The sequence below is a fragment of the Hylobates moloch genome, unplaced genomic scaffold, assembly GCF_009828535.3.
Source record: "Hylobates moloch isolate HMO894 unplaced genomic scaffold, HMol_V3 SCAFFOLD_11, whole genome shotgun sequence".
Taxonomy (NCBI): domain Eukaryota; kingdom Metazoa; phylum Chordata; class Mammalia; order Primates; family Hylobatidae; genus Hylobates; species Hylobates moloch.
Window position 1 is genome coordinate 91,402,803 of NW_026652286.1, and position 19,378 is coordinate 91,422,180.

The 19,378-nt window shown below is 54.6% G+C and overlaps 1 protein-coding gene across 18 annotated transcripts in view; it reads left to right on the forward strand.

Annotated features, from left to right (window-relative positions):
- Positions 1 to 3,967: 3,967 nt before the first annotated feature.
- Positions 3,968 to 19,378, forward strand: part of PHLDB1 (pleckstrin homology like domain family B member 1) — a 49,880-nt gene continuing 34,469 nt past the window's right edge. For 16 of the 18 annotated variants that reach the window (XM_032167606.2, XM_032167605.2, XM_058446339.1 and 13 more), the window contains exons 1-4: positions 6,857 to 7,030; positions 10,319 to 10,399; positions 11,062 to 11,185; positions 12,533 to 12,703. In XM_032167606.2, coding sequence (XP_032023497.1) covers positions 6,914 to 7,030; positions 10,319 to 10,399; positions 11,062 to 11,185; positions 12,533 to 12,703 — 493 coding nt within the window. In that variant the 5' untranslated portion in view covers positions 6,857 to 6,913. Of the gene's footprint in view, positions 4,056 to 6,856; positions 7,031 to 10,318; positions 10,400 to 11,061; positions 11,186 to 12,532; positions 12,704 to 17,920; positions 18,041 to 19,378 lie in introns of those variants that run through there. The other 2 variants (XM_058446343.1, XM_058446346.1) reach the window with 2 other exon arrangements.

The window sequence follows — 19,378 nt, forward strand, 5'->3', positions numbered from 1 at the left end:
TTTTTTTTTTTTGAGACGGAGTCTCGCTCTTTCGCCCAGGCTGGAGTGCAGTGGCGAGATCTCTGCTCACTGCAGGCTCTGCCCCCCAGGTTCACGCCATTCTCCTGCCTCAGCCTCCCGAGCAGCTGGGACTACAGGCGCCCGCCACCTCGCCCGGCTAATTTTTTGTATTTTTAGTAGAGACGGGGTTTCACCGTGTTAGCTAGGATGGTCTCGATCTCCTGACCTGGTGATCCGCCCGCCTCTGCCTCCCAAAGTGCTGGGATTACAGGCGTGAGCCACCGCGCCCAGCCTTTCTTATGCTTTTTTAAAATTTAACTTGGAAAAATTATTGAGTGTCAAAAAATTGGAAGGCAAATTATTCTCTTATTAATAATAAGTATCTGGGATGAGAAATTTTTAATGTTGAAAGCCAAGATTCTGATTTTTTTTTTCTTGGTGAAAAAGAAAGTATCTGGTCTAATGTTGCTCAAGTGTGGCTTAGCTGTCTGAGTGAGACTAGCCTTAATCAAATGAAACGATTAAGGTCTGTCATTCCTTTACTCACTATAGCTTCAAATTTGTCAACCCATGCATCTCTGATGGGAAACTTTGCCCTCCAATGAATTTTTAAATTGTGAACAGCTTTAAAGTTGTTCACACTGGCTAGGGTCTGAGATTTCCAGGGTTGATATAGAATAGCTTTTTATTAAACTTCACATCTGGTAGGGCTTATTGGAAGGAGACAGGAGAAAAATGGAAAAAGTCATCCTCAAGAAGATTAAAGTCTAACTAGAAGCAATGACTGTATCTGCTTGTAAAGCCTTTTTTTTTTTTTTTTTTTCCAAGCTAGACAAGTGTTAACTACAGCTAGTACTAAACATGGATCTATATGAGAGTAGGTAACATGGCTTCTGTCTTGTAGGCTCTAGAGGAGTCTCAAGAAAACCCCACAAATGATTTTCTTTTGCTATGCACATCTGTCTTATTACAACCCCCTTACCCCCAATTCCCTCGTCCTAGAAGATCCACAAGTAGGTTGGTTGCTGTGCATTGCTGTTACCCAAGGGCAGACAGCAACACTACAAATAGCTGTCTTAACGTCTTATCCTGGGGAGCTGGGGATTGATACGGGGGTAGGCCTTTAGAAAAAGTAGACTATCTTTCCAAACCAGGCTGTTTTCCCTCTCACAATCACAAGTCAAGCTATTAGGCAGTTTTCAGAAGCTTGGACCACTTCTGCCATCCCCCACCAAAGTTTTTTTGCCCTGCTGTTCTTAGGGCAGGGGCTAAGTGGTTATTTAGGGTCTAAACCAATACTGGAAAGCTGCCCTAGGTGTACTCTGTGTGATCAGATTGATTACCAAACCAGGACAGGGGCTATTTGAAAGAAGCATTAGAAATTCAAGACAACGAGAGAAATTGAAATAGGTCTTGTCTCCCATTCTTTTGCCCAAATGAATGCTTGTTCTTTTCAGCTCATTAGGAAAGCCCTTAGCCTTGGAGGTACACAAGACCAGTCTTCTGTCCTACCCAAATTTCCCACTTAGCTTGGATGCATGTTAGCTTTGGGTAGAAGCAGACTATGCGATTTCTAAGACAAGCTGAAGAGAGCTTTGAACTTTTCCCCAAGTTGCTGCAGTATCATTGCTACCACCACTCCTACACCAATGATGCCTGACTTCAGGATCCAGAGGCCAGAAATGGACAGCTTTCTGGAAGAGGGTGTGTATCTACAAGGATTGCTTGCTGTATGAGCAATAATCACCTCTCTGGGGCTAGAGGGAGTGCAATTTGAGAGGTTGGACAAAGTGGGGAATGTGCCAAGGCAAAAGCAGGAGTATGGAAATCCACTCCTGACACTTGTAGCCAATGCAGAGGGCCTTAGAAAAATGCACTCTTCCTTCCACACCCAGGCTTTGCCCTCTCCCCCTGCTTCCACTTCGGAAAGTCTGAAGCAGGCCTGGAAAGCTGTTTTCTGCTTTCTTTCCCTCTCTTCCTCCCCCTTTCCTGAGCTCCCAGCTGCTCGACCTCTTGCGTAACTATGAGAGCGCTGAGTTTTTTGATGGGCTCCAGATGTGGAGCGGGGCGGGGATGGAGAGTGGGGGTGGTAGGTCTTTAGTCCCCTGAGTGCTCTAACTGTGGGAACACAGAGGCCTGATACAGCAGGGGGGAGGACACATTGCACAGCGCCTTTATCATAGGGTCAGCTGGTCCCTGTGTTGGGAGGTCAGTGAGAGAAGTTGGGTGCTGTTTCAACCCTCTGCCTCAGCATCCGCTGCCTCCATGGCAGGCTTGATTATTCCTGAAATTCCTCCTGCCCAGTACAGTAAAGAGGAGCTGGGGGTCGTGAAACAGAATGAAGTGAAAAGTCTCTGAGGTGCCGCAATCTGGACCCCTCCCCTCAGTGCTGGGTCTTGGCACATGGGATACAACAGCTTGGGTTTTTTCTTTCTTCCTTTTTTTACATACCCAAATAGCCTGAATATTACTGTTGTGATCTGCCTCATGAAGGTTCATCAGAATTACTTTCATGACTTCAAACAGTATGAAGAGAGAAAAAATCAGAGTCTCGCTCCTCAAATCCTAGAACTTCCTGGTACCCACAGCATATTCTGGAGCTTGAGTGTTCTACCTCCATTAGCTATAGCAGGTGGCAGCAAAGGGCGGCCTCTCCCCTCCGCCTCCTTGTCTGCTACTTGGCCCCAGTCAGCTTCAGTCTCCAGCTGTAGGGGGTCCCCTGCTAAGGCCAGCCCTGTCAATGAGTGACCAGAGATTCCTGTAGTTCAGCCTCCTGCTGTTCCTGGGTTAGGGAGAGACAGCACAAACTAAACTCATTGAATTAGAACAGCACTTGTCCATCTCAAAGAGGACAAATTATTTTTTGCTATCCACCCCAGCTGGAATTTAGACCAGACTTACAGGCTTTCTGCTCCTTCCTTCAGTGAAGAAGAGTCTCCAGGGTCCCTCTAGTGCAGGTCAAAGAAGTCCAGTCTAGCTGAGTTCAGCTCCCTAGGGCCTCCCCAGCCAGTCTCCTGGGCCAAGAGCTGGCTTTGCAAGGTAAGGATCCACTGTCAGTATTGGATTTCGGGGTGGAGGTTGAGATGGGGAATGACTTCAACCCAGCTCAATTTGGGGGCTGCTTTTAGGTGTTTAGTGCCTCCTTCTCTTCCTTATTAACTCCCACGTCTACTACAGGTTGGTGTGCTCAACTGTATGTCTATAGCCTGCCTCCATCTCCCAATCTGTAATCCAGCAGGTCTGTCCGGGTGGAGGGGTGTGGAGCTCCATGGGGGCAAGATGATAATTCCATTCGGTTTTCCTGTGCTTTGGAGTTTGCATGGCACTTTAACGAGTCTTCTTGTGCCTACCCTTAAGAAACTCTGTGAAGCCCAATGTGCGTGGTTATCTATCTCATTTACAGCTCTTCATGGTGGGGCTTGGAATAGGGCGAGGGGAGGAGGTGACAGGGAGAAGACCTGGGTACCCTCAGTAGATGTTCTGGAGATGTTGAGAGCATGTTGTAGGGGCTTGGATTTGGGAGATTCAGTGGGAGCTCGTGAAGTTTTCAGGCATCTAAGGCAAAAAGAAAGAGGAGAGAGTTTGGGAGCAGGGGAACGGATTGTCAAAAACACCCTCTCAAAAGCGTGTTAAAGCCTGGGAGTGGAGGGTGGTCTAGGAGAGTCGGGAGGGCAGGGTGGGAGGAGAGGGGGATGTGTGGTGGTGGTGGTGGTGCTGGTGACGGTGGTGGTGGTGGTGGTGGTGGTGGTGGAGAGCCCAGCTGCAAAGATGAACAAAGCGGGCGCTGTGCAGGCTGGGGGAGGTGCTGCTGTGGGAAAGGGTGGGTGGGGGGACCTTGGGCTCCAGCCCCACAAGGGCGTCTTCTTTGGCTGGCCAGGCGGACGGGACGGGGGACGGGGGCGGGGACCGGCGGGAGGGGGGCGGGACAGGCTCGCTTTCCTCCTACTTCGCGGGCTCCCGGGGAAAAGCAACAGTGTCCTCCTAAGCCTGAGGCCACCACCACCGAGCCGAGCCAGGCCAAGGGACCAGTGTCTCCCTGCCCCCCCAACCTCTAGGTAAGAGCGCCCCCTCCCACTACACTTGCGGGTCCCATTCGCTGCGGTGCTAGGACTGGATAAGGGGAAGTCCCCGGGGCCTGGCGAGAGCCCTGAGATCAGCTCTAGGCTACGGAGCTCGGCAGAAACCCGTGGGGGAGAGAGGGCACCCCAGGTGAGTGCGTGGGGGCGAAAGGAGCGTTGTGGGGAGTTTTCCTGTGAGCCGCTTGCTTTTGCCTTCCTCGGCCGCTGCCAACGCCACCGCCAGAGGGGGCCGTGACGCCCTCCCCTCCTTGGAGAAACGCTGATCCTGGCCCCATCCAGACTCTCCCGCGGGCACCCAGGCGGCCGGGCGGACACTCGCGGGGTATCGGGTGGCGAGCGCGCGCGCAGGTTTTCGTCCTCCAGCGCCCCACACCTCCCCCTCTCCGCCCACAGCAGGACCTTGGGGCGGGGGTATCTCCTGTGACGTCTCCCCGCCTGTCCCCAGGCCGGCCGCCTTGATAGACCAGGAAGGGATTCGGGGTCCGGCTCAGAGTCTTGAGCGTCTAGGAGGGATGCCTGGGGGTGTCCAGGAGATGGGAAGCCCGCCTGGGGCCTCCCAGGCACTCCCCGAGGCCCCACGTCCTCGGGGGCCGGGGAGGCCGTCTTGGGGCGCCTTGCCACGCCCGCGCGGTCCCTATTGGAATCCCTAGCGGAGTTCCCCGAGCAGAGGCTGACCCAAGTCATCCGGGCTCCCCCGGGATAGGGAAGTGCGGGCGGGCGGCTGCGTAGGGGCGCCGGCGCAGGGCGGCCGAGTCGCCCGCGAGCGCTTCCGCCGAGGCGGGCTCGAGTGGGGACTTGGCCCGGCGACCCCACAGGCCTGCCGGGAACCCACGGCTCTGGGGCGGGGCTGCATTCTGGGCCGTTAGCTCAGCGGTCCTGGAGCCTCCCGAGGCTGACTCATTGGACGGCGGGCTCACCCCCCAGCCGTCAAACGCAAATGCAGGCGCCCCACCACGCCGGGCTCCCACGCGGCACACACGCACGCCTCCGCGACACTTCGCACACCTACGTCCCTGCGTCACGCCACCCAGACACACCCGGACCCGCCCACACGCCGAGGCCTTCCCACGCACTCTATGCCTTGCGCCTCACAGGAAACCGCCCCGCACTCACGCGTAGCTCCTCACACCCGCAGCCCCGCTGACACGCGCTCCAGCTCACACATGCACCCCAGTCACACAGTCTAGCTCACACACGCACCCCAGTCACACACACAACCCAGCTCACACACGTACCCCAGTCACACGAGGCCCCAGCTCACACACGCAGCCCCAGCTCTCACACACACACCCCAGTCACACGAGGCCCCAGCTCACACACGAAGTCCAGCTCACACACACAGCCCCAGTTACACACACAGCCCAGCTCACACACACAGCCCCACACAGCCCAGCTCACACAAGCAGCCCGTCACACACACACACAGCCCAGCTCACACACGCAGCCCCAGTTATACACACACAGCCCAGCTTACACACACAGCCCAGCTCACACACAGCCCGTCACACACACAGCTCAGCTCAACACACAGCCCAGCTCACACATACACTTCAGCTCACACACTCAGCCTGTCACACACAGTCCAGCTCACACAGCCCCAGTCACACAGCCCAGCTCACACACGCAGCCCAGCTCACACATGCAGCCCAGTTCACACATGCAGCTCACACACGCAGCCTGTCACACACACAGCTCAGCTCAATACACAGCCCAGCTCACACACACAGCCCCAGTTACACACACAGCCCAGCTTACACACACAGCCCAGCTCACACACACAGCCCATCACACACACAGCCCGTCACACACACAGCTCAGCTCAATACACAGCCCAGCTCACACATACACTCCAGCTCACACACTCAGCCTGTCATACACAGTCCAGCTCACACAGCCCAGCTCACACACGCAGCCCAGCTCACACATGCAGCCCAGCTCACACATGCAGCCCCCTCACACATGCAGCCCCAGTCACACACACAGCCCAGCTCACACCGCAGCCCCAGCTTACACACGCGGCCCCTCACACACATTCAGCCGCCCTTCCCGCAGCTGCCAGGCTGGGAACGGGCGGTGTCCGTGGGGCCGCCCCGTTTCCCGGCCGCGCAAACAAGCGGCTCCTTCTCTCTGCCCCGCCAAAGAAAGACCGCTTGTCAGGAGCGGGCGGGCGGCAGCGGCAGGCTCCCAACACTGCGGCCTTGTCCTACGCGGGCGGCCTGGGCAGGAGCAGGCCGAGGGGTGCAAGGGGCCGCTACCTTGCGGAAACCTCCCTCCCTCGGCCCTGCGGACCGCGGAGAGGCACCTTTCCACCACCGGACACCCAAGCAACAGCCCCGGCTCCATCCGCGCTCTCCCGACTCCCCCTCTCCTCGGGCCGCCCACCTCTCCTCTCTCCCGCCTTTGGGGTCCCGGTCGGCCCCAGCTTCCCTCTCCTTCACCCCATCTCCCCGCCCGTCAGCCTCCCCTCCGCTGCCCTCGCGCATCCCCAGTCTTCCTGTCTGTCGTCCCCTCCACTTGAAGACCCGCCTGTCCTTTCTCCCCCGACCCCTCCACCTCTGTGTTCTTCAGCCTCCCTGCATCCTCTGCCCTCGGTCTTCCCCTCCCCAACTTGCATTTTTTCCCATCCCTTAGTCTGCCTTTCATTTTCCCCTCCACATCCCGGTGGCTCCCCTTCCCCGCCCAGTCCCTCTGCACACCCCCATTCATCTCTGTCAGGTTCATCCTTAAGTTCTCTCGTCCCCCTCCCCACTCGGGCGTCCCCCGCTGGGCTCCCCGCTTCAGTTTCCTTCCCTTCCTGACTCCTTCCTCTGCCGGCGGCCCTTTCTCGAGGGCGGATGTGCGCCTGGAGGGCGAAGGCGGCGGCCGAGAGGACCCCAGCTCGGCCTGGCGGGCCTCTGGCCACAGCCATGCACCGCTCGGGCGGAGGCCGAGGCCGACCCCCAGGGACACAGGTGAGGCCGGGCGACCCGCGGGGCTCCGGGGAGCGCCCGAGCAGTGGCCCCGCGAAGGGCCGGGTCTGGTGCTCTGGGGCTGGCTTTGGACCTCTCGTCCTGGGACCCCCGTGGGAGCCCGGGAGCTGTGTCAGTGCCCGTTGGTGCCGGAGCCAGTCGGCCCTTCCCTGGCCTCCTTCAGGCGAGGGCCGAGACCCCCGAGAGTTCACTCTGGGTGCTCCACTCGGCGGAGAGGGCTTCAGACTGGTGTTCCGCGTGGCTGGGGTGTAGGCGCATTCCCGTGGGGGAGGAGGCCGAGGCCCCGGGCTGGGGTCACCTGTCGGCGCCCCGGCCTTGCGCACAGACAGCCTTGCCTGTCGCTCCTCAAATCCAGACACCCGGGCCTCCGCCACTCAGCTGCCGTACCTAGCGTGCGGGAGGGCACCCAGGGCCGGACGCGCACCGCAGGGGCCTTTTTTTGGCCGCGGGGTCGGGCGGGCGGGTAGTGACAGCCGGGGTGCTGGGGAGCCGCGGGGCGGACGGAAGCGGGGCCGCAGGTGAGGGGCGTCCCTCGGGCAGCGCCACTCCGCAGCCCCGGCCGGGGCGGGAGTCAAGGTGAGGGCGCCCCCAGGTGGCCGCTCTCGGCCGCGGCGATCGCCCTTTGGGAAAGCACCGCCTGAGTGCAGGGCAGGTTGGCCTGGTGTCTCTTTCCACTTCTCTTGGATCAGGTTACTGTGCTGGGGCCACAGCCTCGCACCTCCCAATCTCTCCATCTTTTCTTATCTTCTCCCTACACCTCTCTCCTTATCTCTCCCTCTACTTTCGCCTCCTTATTCTCTTCTCTTCTCTCCTCTAATCACTCCTGTTCTCCATCGGCCTTACTCCTTTACAGTCTTTATCTCCACTTGAAGTTCTTGGGTGTAAATAAATGAGCACACCACAGCTGCCCCACACGGCGATAGTGACAAATACTCCAATCTGACAGATGAATAAACTAAGGCCCAGACAGGTGAACTGCCTCGCTCCAGATCACACAGCTCATAATAATAAACGGGGCCAGGCGCAGTGGCTCACGCCTGTAATCCCAGCACTTTGGGAGGCCGAGGCGGGAGGATCACCTGAGGTCGGGAGTTCGAGACCAGCCTGACCAACATGGAGAAACCCCGTCTCTACTAAAAATACAAAATTAGCTGGGTGTGGTGGCACATGCCTGTAATCCCAGCTACTCGGGAAGCTGAGGCAGGAGAATCGCTTGAACCTGGGAGGTGGAGGTTGTGGCGAGCCGAGATAGCACCACTGCACTCCAGCCTGGGCAACAAGAGTGAAACTCCGTCTCAAAATAATAATAAACGGCATTAAGTGCTTTGCTTTCACAGAATGCCATTTAATATAATACCCGAATTTTAGACAGTTCTTTTTAAAAAAAACTGACAGCTTTGTTGAGGTATAATTTGTATACTATAACATCCACCCAATTTAAGTATTCGATTAAAAGATTTTTAGTATATTTACAGAGCCATGCAATCATCATCACAATTTAATTTGAAAACATTCTCCCCACCCTGCCCCCACCAAACTTGTGCCCTTTTACAGTCACTCCTCATTCCACCCGTAGCCCCAGGCAAGCAGTGATCCAGACGGTCTTTTTTATTTTTTTCCATCACTCTAGTTTTATAGAAGAATGACTTGATAATCAGAGAAGTTAAATAACTTGTCTAGGATCTTATAGCTAACAAATAAATAAAGTCAGGGTAGAATTTAAGGCTTTATATATCCCAGTCTAAAGTTCTTTCTACCAAAGGATGATGTTTCTCCTTCACCATTATTTATTATTTTGTTTTTCTTAAACCCTCTTTTACATAAACTCCCCATTCCCAACCCACTCTCTTGCCCCTCCTCCCTCAGAAAATGCTGAGGGATTTCCCTGAGTCTAAGGAAGCAGTACAGCAATCTTTGTCCTTGGAAATTCTTCTCCATGGCCAGGAATTCTGGGAAGGTGCCAGGCCAGCTTGGGGCTTTGCATAGGTTAATGGCGTTTTCCTCCCCTCTTCCCTGGCAGTCATGGGGTGGGCCCCAGCCTGGGTTCCGGCCTCTCTTCCGCCAGCTTGGGTGGAAATGGTGACGGAGATGATGCAGTCCAGGTCCGGAAGGGTGGAAGCTGGGAGGGTAAATTTAGTAACACCATAGCTAAGGTCCTCGGGACCCACTGCCAGGGTCAGACACTCCTTGGAATGCTGGCTGCTGCCCCTACTTCCTTTCCAAGTCCCCTGGTAGATGGCTTGAAGAAAGAGTGGAGGGAAACCCTGTTTCCCTGGGTCTGCCTCCTTACCCCTCAGCCACACTCTTAGCTTTCCCCAGTAACATTTCAGCAGCAAGTGGGAAGTTTCTCAGCTTAGCTAGTTGGCCAAGGGATGGGCATGGGGGCATACATTAGTACACAAAGGTCCTCACATCTCAGAGACCAAAAACATGAGCCGGGGAGAGAGGGATGCATGGTGGGTGAGGGGCAGTGGGATGGTGGTGGAGAGGATTCAAGTTCTGGCTCTGGAATCCGTCTTACTCCTGGTTCTAATGGTCTAAGCTTCCTATAGCACCTAGCCAATTAAGAACCCAAGAGTTGAGCCCAATATTCCCAGTATTAGTTATCATGAAAGTTTTTTGTTTTTAATTAAAAAAATTTTTTTTAGCTGATTGTGTTGGGTTGAGGTTGCTTTCTGGGGAAGAAAAGGTGTAGGAGTTGAGACATCTGGAGATAGCAGGAATGGCTGAGTTTTTCTTTTGTGTCTCCTTTAAGAAAACATCCTACTAAAGCCCCGGGAAAAGAGACAAATGGTGAAGAGGAGAATGAAAGGTTGCAGGAGGGAGCTCCTGTTTTAGCCCTGCCACCTACCTGGGGGCCCTCTGGCTACCAGTGTCTTTGGAGGGGCTTCCTTGCTGCTTCTCCCACTAAGGTAGATTTTCCCCACCCTGCTTAAGGCTCTACAGGGTCTTCAGCTGTCAAAACCTGGGTTCTGAGTAGCATAGGGCAAGAAAGCACAGAAGTATAGATTGGGCCCTATAGGACTGTTTGTGCTTACAGTGGCAAGGGGCAGGACTGGTATCCATGCTGTGGCTGGCTGGAGACTTGGCACTACTCCCAGATAACTCCCACCCAAACTCTTTAGCTGCCTCTACTTCCCTTCAGCATGAGCATTTGGGGAATGATGGTGACTGGTGCTACCTCTGCCCTGAGAACCCTGCCATAGAACCTACTTCTTTCCCTCTCCTGCCCTGGCCTCCCCACTCACCGCCTTTCTGCTGTGTCCCTAGGAGCTCTGGAGCCTTAGGACCATGGACACTCTCAATAGGAACCAAATAGGCCCTGGATGCAAGACCCAGACCATGGTGCAGGTGAGTGGGATCAGGGCTGTGAGGCAAGAGAGATATAATAGGGATGGGATCAGCTCTTCTACCCCCTTGTGGTCCCAGCCCAAGGATGAAAGGAGCAATTCTGTTCCTCTCTGCCCTTCCCCAGGTCCCAAGCCTATTAACAGCTCAGTCTTTATCTGAATCAGGTTAATTGGTTCACCTAGAAACTACCCATTGAAAGTCAGAAAGCAGTTTACAGATTGACCCTGGTCTGTATCACTCTCTTTGATCCATGCCTCTATCTTCCCTGTACTTGAGCTTAGCAGGGGCAAGCAAGGGCCACGTGGATAGCCATGGACAAGTCTGCAGGGAGCTTCATTGGCCTTCCTCTACAGTACTCCTGCTGCTTATCCAATGCCACCCCCACCCCCCACCCCTTTCTCCTTACTTCTGTTTTAATAGACAAAAGGGACAGTTAAGCCAAGACTTGAGATAAATCCAGTGGGACGAGTTAGTGGCCTAGATTCAGATCTAATTACAATTTAGTGGAATCATGCTCTGTGTAAGATTTTGTGCTAAGCCTTTCAGCACCCTCAGAGCCCTTCAGAGAGGGGCAAGGGCTGGAGAGAGTGCTGGTGTGACTGGTTTAGGGTGGTAAGGTGCTGAGTCTAATGATGCTTGTCCTCCACCCCTACTACCTACAGAAAGGACCCTTGGACCTGATCGAGACAGGCAAAGGGCTGAAAGTGCAAACGGACAAACCCCACCTGGTGAGCCTGGGCAGTGGGCGACTCAGCACAGCCATCACCCTCCTGCCGCTGGAGGAAGGTAAGTGTGAACAGGGCATCTCACTCACCACCCCTCTATCCTTATAGGCATTCCTGTCCTGGAGGCCCAGCTCCTGCATGTGTTGGGTCCCTTCTACTGTCTGCTGGCAGTGCTCGCCTCCCCACCCCACCAGCTTGCTTCCCTTGTCTCTGCCTCCCCAGTGTGCCTGCCTTCCTTGGTAGATGATCTGGTTCCATGACTAGGCTTAAAGATCAGCTTAGAAACGAGGAGAGGCCAGGTGCGGTGACTCACGCCTGTTATCCCAGCACTTTGGGAGGCTGAGGCGGGTGGATCACGAGGTCAGGAGTTCTAGACCAGCCTGGCCAATATGGTGAAACCCTGTCTCCACTAAAAATACAAAAATTAGCCAGGCATAGTGGCACGGGCCTGTAGTCCCAGCTACTCAGGAGGCTGAGGCAGAAGAATCGCTTGAACCCAGGAGACAGAGGTTGCAGTGAGCCGAGATCATGCCACTGCACTCCAGCCTGGGCAACAGAGCGAGAATCTATCTCAAAAAAAAAAAAAAAAGAAGACAAGAAACCATGAAGAAAGCACTGAGAGAAACAGGAGAACGCATTGCTCTTAGCAACCAGTGTGGCCGAGAAGAAAAAGGGCCCCGCTCCAGGGCATTGTCTTGCATAGGAGGGTATACCATAGACGGAGAATGGAGAGATGGGAGTCAGGGCAAGATCTCCCAAGATAAGGCCCTGGCACAGCCCCCTTCACCTTTCAGCTTCTGCCCGCCCTCTCTCCTCTCCTGGCTGCACTTGTTGCCTGGGTGATACTACATTCTCCACATTCTCCAAATACCAGTCCCAGGGGCTCTGTCAGCAGGAGGGGCTGTTCTTGCTGCAGTTAGGGGAAAGCCTGCACTAAAGAGAGAGGTTGCACTGAAGAGAGGGGTTAGCGAGGGAGATGAAGTGTTGCAGGTAGCAGAAGCGGGGGAGAGAAGAAAGAGAGAAAGGGAGATTTAGAAGAAAGGAGGAGTAGGATGAAGGGGAAAAAGGATAAAGGACAATAGGGAGAGGCAGTTGGGGGAATAAGGGAAGATCTGCAGAAAAGCGGTCTTCCTTCTCCATCTGTGGAGTCTGGGTCCTACTGTGTGCTGTCTGGGTCTTCCCATCTCTGGGCATCCCATTCTCAGGCAGAGTTTTCTCTGTTTGAGAACAGCTTCTATCACTTACTGTATAGACCAGGCTCAGGGGCCTAGTAGGGGTGGCCAGTGGTGGGCACAGATTCTCCCCGGAGTAGGAGGTGGAAATATGTTTCCACTGTGGCCCTCCTTGCCCTGTCACTGCCTCCTCAGCCTGGATAACCCCTCTGATTCAGTTTGCCTCTTGTCTCCAGGGAGGACGGTGATTGGCTCTGCAGCCAGAGACATCTCACTACAGGGCCCAGGCCTGGCTCCAGAGCACTGCTACATCGAGAACCTGCGGGGCACCCTCACCCTCTACCCCTGTGGCAATGCCTGCACTATTGATGGGCTCCCTGTCCGGCAGCCTACCCGGCTCACTCAGGGTAAGGCTGGACACCTCCAGATGGAGGGGGCCTCTGTTTAAAAGCTTGTGTGTGTTAGGCACAGGGGAGGCTGGCTGTCATGGTTGCCATGGTAACTGCCTGAGTGACCATACTGGGAATGGAGTACTCAGGTGCATGTGGATGTGCCTAAACAACATCCCAAACCCTTTCAGCATCCAGACATGTTTTCAACCTGCTTTTCTTCTCTGGTCACCCCTAACCTGTCTCCACATACTATGAGGAGAGAAGAGGTTCTGATTCCCGCCATCAGAGGGCCTGGGGCATGATGGGGTTGTTAGTGGTTGTTGGGGAAGAGCAATTGGAGCAGCAGTGAGAGGGTATCAATGGCATTGTTCCATGATGCCAAGAAGTTGTTTTGAGATGCTGGAGAGGAGGATAATACTTCCTGATGGGGATGGGGCAAGGGTAAAATCTGAGGACATGCCTGCTCCTGTTACAACACTGCTGACAGTAGCTTTTGGGTCACAAATATAACCCAAAGCAATAGGCCATTCTGTTGTGTAAAGTAGCTCTAAAAACTAGGCCCCTGGCTGGGCATGGTGGCTCACGCCTGTAATCCCAGCACTTTGGGAGGCCGAGGTGGGTGGATCACTTGAGGACAGGAGTTCAAGATCAGCCTGGCCAACATGGTGAAACCCTGTCTCTACCCAAAATACAAAAATTAGCCACACGTGGTGGCGCACGCCTGTAGTCCTAGCTACTCGGGAAGCTGAGATAGGAGAATCACTTGAACCTGGGAGGCAGAGGTTGTAGTGAGCTGAGATGGCGCCATTGCACTCCAGCCTGGGCAACAGAGCAAGACTCTGTCTCAAAAAATAAATAAATAAAAAATAAAAATAAATAAAAACGAGGCCCATAATTACTGTGGTTAGCAGGCAGGTAAGCGGTTGGCTCAGGTGGCACTTTGACAGACCAGGTGTGCTCACCCTGGAAACAGGGTTCTGGGCATCAGTTCATACAGTGAGTTGTCAGATTAGGAGAATGAGAAAAACAGATTTGGGTGGAGGTTAGAGGTGAGGTTAAAGGCTAACAGGAGGACAGGAACTTTGGGCTAAGCCTGGCTCTGAGCAGGCTCTGATGGTCTGACATTGTTTTCTGGGGGCTCTTACTGCCCAGAAGCCCCTTGGAAGTGGCCATCCTACTCACTCCACTGTCTCCTTCTCTCCTCTTCATCCTCCTTAAGGCCTTTCAATGTCACTTCCTTCACAGCTGATCCAGGAGACCTGACATTTCTCCGCCCCCACTTTTTTTATTTTTTTTGATACGGAGTCTCGTGCTGTTGCCCAGGCTGGAGTGCAGTGGCATGATCTCGGCTCACTACAACCTCCACCTCCTAGGCTCAAGCGATTCTCCTGCCTCAGCCTCCCAAGTAGCTGGGATTACGGGTGAGTGCCACCACCCGGCTAATTTTTTTTTTTTTTGACCCCAGTCTTTTCTTCCTGCCCTCGGGTAGGGGCCAGGGCATGGACAATTGACTTCAGAGAGGCAGGTCCACCAGCAGCAGTATGTAGGCCCTTGCCTTCTCCAGGGATTCAAGGTCTCTGACTTTGGATGAGAGGAGGAACCCCCAAAAATTAGGGCTTGGCTATGATGGCAGTGGGTTCCTGACAGTCCTGTTCAGTCTCAGAGAGAGCATCTTCTCTAAGATTTGGGAGCATGGAAATGAGACAATAGAGCAGCAGGGAGAGGCAGGGCAAAGTTCAAAGAAGGCCCAGCACTTACCACCCCTGCCCCAAACCCATCACATTCATCATTCATGGGTAAGAACATTGTTCCCCTGCATGTTGTGAGCAGGGTATGCTTCTGTTGTCCAGTCTTTCCAGTGCATCATTTAGCTCCCTAAGAAGGGGAGAGCCTAGGGCTAAGATGGAATTCTGAAGCATTTCCTGTGGCCCCAGTGACCCCTCCCACTGGACTCTTCTCCAGCCAGAGGCCTACCCAGCCAAGTATGTACCCTCCCACTCTCTTCTGACCCTAAACCCCTTCCCATTTTCCCTCCCCAACCCCCATAGCCTTCTTGTCTGGGCTCGCCTGTCTCAGAAGCTTGGCAGCCTGTGGAGGGGTAGGCAGAGGCACAAAGGAATGGGTGTTCTTCTCCCCAGTCCTCCCCCTCCCCTGGGCTCCAGGAGCTGAGGGTTTCCTTGTCTCATCTCTGGAGCAAGGCACCAAGCCCAGCCCTGCCTGGCCCCACTCCGGACATTCTTGGGAGTGTGTTTCCCTGGAAACTGGGTGGCTCGGGGGTGTATGTGCTATCTCTGTGTGTCTGTGTAACTGGAGTGTGTTTATGTAGCTCCGGATGTGTTTGTGACTCTGGGCTTACGAATCTCTGTGTTTGTGTATTTCCTTGTGTTTATGGATCAGTGTGTTCAAGTGGGCGGCAGGGGTGAACTCAGGACTGATGGTACCAAAATGTCTGTGTGTGTACTCCTATGTGTATATGAGACCTACTAGTCATATGCCTATCTGTGGGCATATATACAAGAGGATCATTTTCCCTGCCTTGTTCCCCTAATCTGGCCTTGTAGACAGGACCCTCCTCTTTGAAAAACAAGGGCTACCCTGGGAATAACAAGGAGCGTGCTTTGGCCTTAGATGCATCATTCTGGGCACTGTGCCCAGCCATAGGCAACTTGGAGAGACACATTTCATGACAAGCAGAGATGGCAGTGACAGCCTCTTCCACCAGGAATATGCCTGGGCCAGGGGAAGGGGGAGGCAGGCAGAAAACAGATGCCAACCTTTAGCACAGAGCTATGAACATAGGAGCATGAAGTGAGGGAGCCAGGAAGGTCCTGATTCCACCCCCTGTACCCAGGCATCTTGGCACATCCCACATTGCCCTCTTCTCTACAGAGCAAGGGGTGGAGCTGGGAATAGGACCAAGGGAATGAGGAGGAATCTCAATCTGGGTCTAGGCTGCCCCACCCTGGGACCATAGCGCCAGACCACATGAAAGATTTGGGAGGGAACCAAGCAGGGGAGGACCCAGAAAGCCACCAGCTCAGGGCCCAGGCTGTCTAGACAGTAGGTCCCCATCCACTCCTAGCATTTCCTCCCTGCCCTGGTCTCCAGTCTCCTTCATTCCCTAAGCCTCTCACTGGTGGGTAGGGGCTTGTGTGAGGGCCAGCAGAGTGTGGCTGGGGAGCCAGATCTCTGGGTTATCCAGCTGCCTCTCTCTGGGATTCAGGACATTGAGCCTCTTTTTTTCCCACCCAGTTATTCCATCTGTAAATTGGGAGTGAAGCCTTCAACCTTTTTCTGTTATAAGACTGATAACGATCTTGACTAATAAAGCTCAAAAGAAGGAGGGCAGAGCAAGGCTCCCAGCTTCCCACTTCTTTGTGTCTGCCTCCTGCCCTATTTCTCACTGGCGGGCATCCTCTGTGTCTGCCTAGGTCTATCCAGCTGGCCCTCACAGTTTCCAGACCGATGAATCACTCTTCCTGAGGAGATTTTTTTTAAAGTCTCCCTTCATTTTGCATTTGACCCTATATGGTTCTTCCTTTTTCCTCAGAAGGGAATAAGATACGTGTGCACATGTGAGCGTGTGCATGTGTATGCATATAGTTGGCAGCATGGGTGAGTGGGCTAGTGGGCTGTTTAGCAAGAATGGAAAACTTGCCTGATTATTTATCTAAGAGGCTGATTTTATTTCAGAGTTTCTCCAGGGACTGAGTGAAAGGAAAGCTATGCCTGGGTGAGTGTGTAACTAAAAGGAGTTGTCTGGGGGATGTGTGCATGAGAATAAAGGTGTGTGAGAGACAGACAGTGTGTTTAATGAGGGTGTCTGTGTGACTCAGAGCATGCAGAGATGAAGTAGTGTCAGTGTGACTGAGCAAGTGTTGGTGTGTATCTGAGAGACACTGTGTCAGGTTGTGTTAGTTGCTGAGAGCACACAACATTGTGTCCCATAAGGCTCTGGTGTGCAAGGGCCAGGTCCCTGGAACAAGAGGAACTCTCTGGGGGACCTGGCCGGATGGTAGGTATTAATACCTGCCTGGGCCGGGTGCAGTGGCTCACGCCTGTAATCCCAACACTTTGGGAGGCTGAGGCGGGCAGATCACCTGAGGTCGGGAGCTTGAGACCAGCCTGACCAACATGGAGAAACCCCATCTCTACTAAAAATACAAAATTTGCTGGGTGTGTGGTAGCGCATGCCTGTAGTCCCAGCTATGGGAGGCTGAGGCAGGAGAATCGCTTGAACCTGGGAAGCGGAGGTTGCAGTGAGCCGAGATCGCACCATTGCACTCTAGCCTGGGCAACAAGAATGAAACTCCATCTCAAAAAAACAGAACAAAACCAAACAAAACACCTGCCTGACTCAGAATCTCAGCCTGACTTTGGGGGCTCCAGATATCTGTTTCCCAAGTAGGATGGGTACCTTATTGGGGTCGGAGGGCTCTTTGCTGGGTCTAGCACAACTGGAGGTTGTGGCTGGGGTGCGGGCTGGCTTCCAGGGGCCCAGGAAGTGGGCTGGCTGGAAAGGGCAGTGCCTTGGTCCACTCTGGGTCATGAGTTGAGCTATGGGGAGTAGGGCCGGAAGAGGAGGTATTTAGGGTGGAGACAGGAGGTGGGCTGAGTGCTTGCATTGTACAGAGCACTGCTTTGGCCTGAACTCCCAGCCCAGGGTGACCTTGTTACAGTGGCAGCCTGAGGGCCAGAGCAGGACCTAGTGACCTAGCTGGATCCTGTAGAGCCCCTGCTCTTTTCCTCTCCCTCTCTCTCTCAGATATGGACCCATGGAATGTCAGAGCTGACTTTCTGTAGATAAGGAAGCCGAGGCCAGAGGGTGTGACTGGCCCAAGGTACTACAGCCAGTCACGGCCGGCCAGCCCGGCTGCCACTGACCTCTTACCACAGGGGGCTGGGAATGAGACCCTGTCCTTTGCTTGGCCTCACTCCTGCCTCCTGGCTCTTCACTCTCTGGCCTCTGTACTTACCTCTCACCTTTCCTTCACTCAGTCACCTCCCTTGAACCTTTCCTTCCCGCCCACTTTTCTTCCTGGCCCGGGTGCAGGATCCCAAGCCGGCTCCCTTTCTGCATCCTCCCGCCCCGCCCTCTCCATCCAGCTCTCCACTCGTCTCCTCCATCACTTCCTCTTCCCCTCCTCCTCTCCTTTGTCCCTCCCTCCCTGGCTCCCTTCCCCCGCCGCTGGTGGCCGGCCCGCCCCTCCCCGGGCATTGGCGGCTGCTCGCTCCGAGCCTAGAGCCGGCAGCTCGGGAGGTCGGCCCGCCCCCTCAAAGGCCCCGGGCGGGCCTGGGACCTGGAGGGCCCGAGCTAGCGGGGGCGAGCGGTCCGGAGGTCCGGTTTCGGCGGTGAGTCCTCAGCTCCGGGTCGGCCACAGCCCCCAAGCAGCCAAGCTTGGAGAAGCTCAGGCTGGGAGGGGCGTCTTGAGGAGGGTGGGCGGGAGGAGGGGCATGGGGTCCTCTGACCTTCTTTGGGAGCTTGAGGCGGAGAGACTCGATTGTGTGTGTTCCCTGAACATTTCTAAATGGGGATTCTGGGCTTGGGGGCACTTCTCAGCCGGTAGACCTTATCTTCTCCAGCCCTCCAGCAGTCCCCTCCTTAGGACCCACCTCCCTCAGATGGGATTAAATAGTCCTGGTTAGAATGAGGGGAGTCTACCTTACATCAGAAGGGTCTCTGATAGGAAGGACCAAGGCCCTTCCTCCCATATTCCCTTCACTCGGTCTCCCTTTGGCCAATCCATTCTATTTGTGTGACCAGGAGGGCAGTGACAGTAGCTCTGAGAGTGTGTGAGCATGTACACCCATAAGTCTGTTGTGTTACTATGAGTGTGTATGAGTGTGTATGAGTGTGAGCCTGTTTGTGTTGGTGTTTCTCCTCTGCATCTCTCACAGATAGGATTTACCCTCTCCTTCCCCTAGTTTTTCCCCTCCAGATGTGCAGCTCCTCCACCCACCTGCACATAGCTGGACCCTGATCCCCTCTGGGCATGGAGGACACTGACCATGACTTTGGCAGGTTGGGCAGGGATTCCTGGGCTCCCTGAAAGGGCTGCCTTTGAGGGTGTGGGGTGGGAGTGGGCAGAGAGGAGGCTTCTTCCCCGAAACAGGCTGGCCAGACTCCTGGGGGCTGTAGGGGCCAGCACTGGGGCAATGCCTGAAGCTTCTCCATGCAAATGGAAAGTTAATTTGGGCAGGAGCTGGGCTGCTCTCAGTCCTGCTGCCCTCCTGCCCGCTCTATTAATACAGATCCAGCTCTGCTGCCTGGCATCACTATTTATAGCCCAGAGGCAGCATGGCCACACCTCCTTATGTGGGGGAGGATGAAGGGCTGAGGAGGGGGCAGAAAACACAGCTATAGGGGCCCAAGCAGAGGATCCCTAGATGCCTACATCCTACTTGGGTGGGCCTGGCACTGCTGGGCTGGAATCCACTCAGACTCCCTGCCTCCTTCCCAGCCTGGACTGTGTGGTCAGGCTCCTGATCCCCACCACCCACGACCCTGGGTTGAGTGGGTCTGTCTAGACCCTGTGAACTCATCACCAGTAAGCTTGTTAAATGGCTAAAAGGAGGGGGAGGGGCTTGACAGGGCTCTTTCTGAAGCAGCTATGGTTGTAATTAGGTGGACAGTGTGGTTGGCTATTATTTATTCCAGTTTTGAATACTCTGGGATCCTCTTCTCTGATT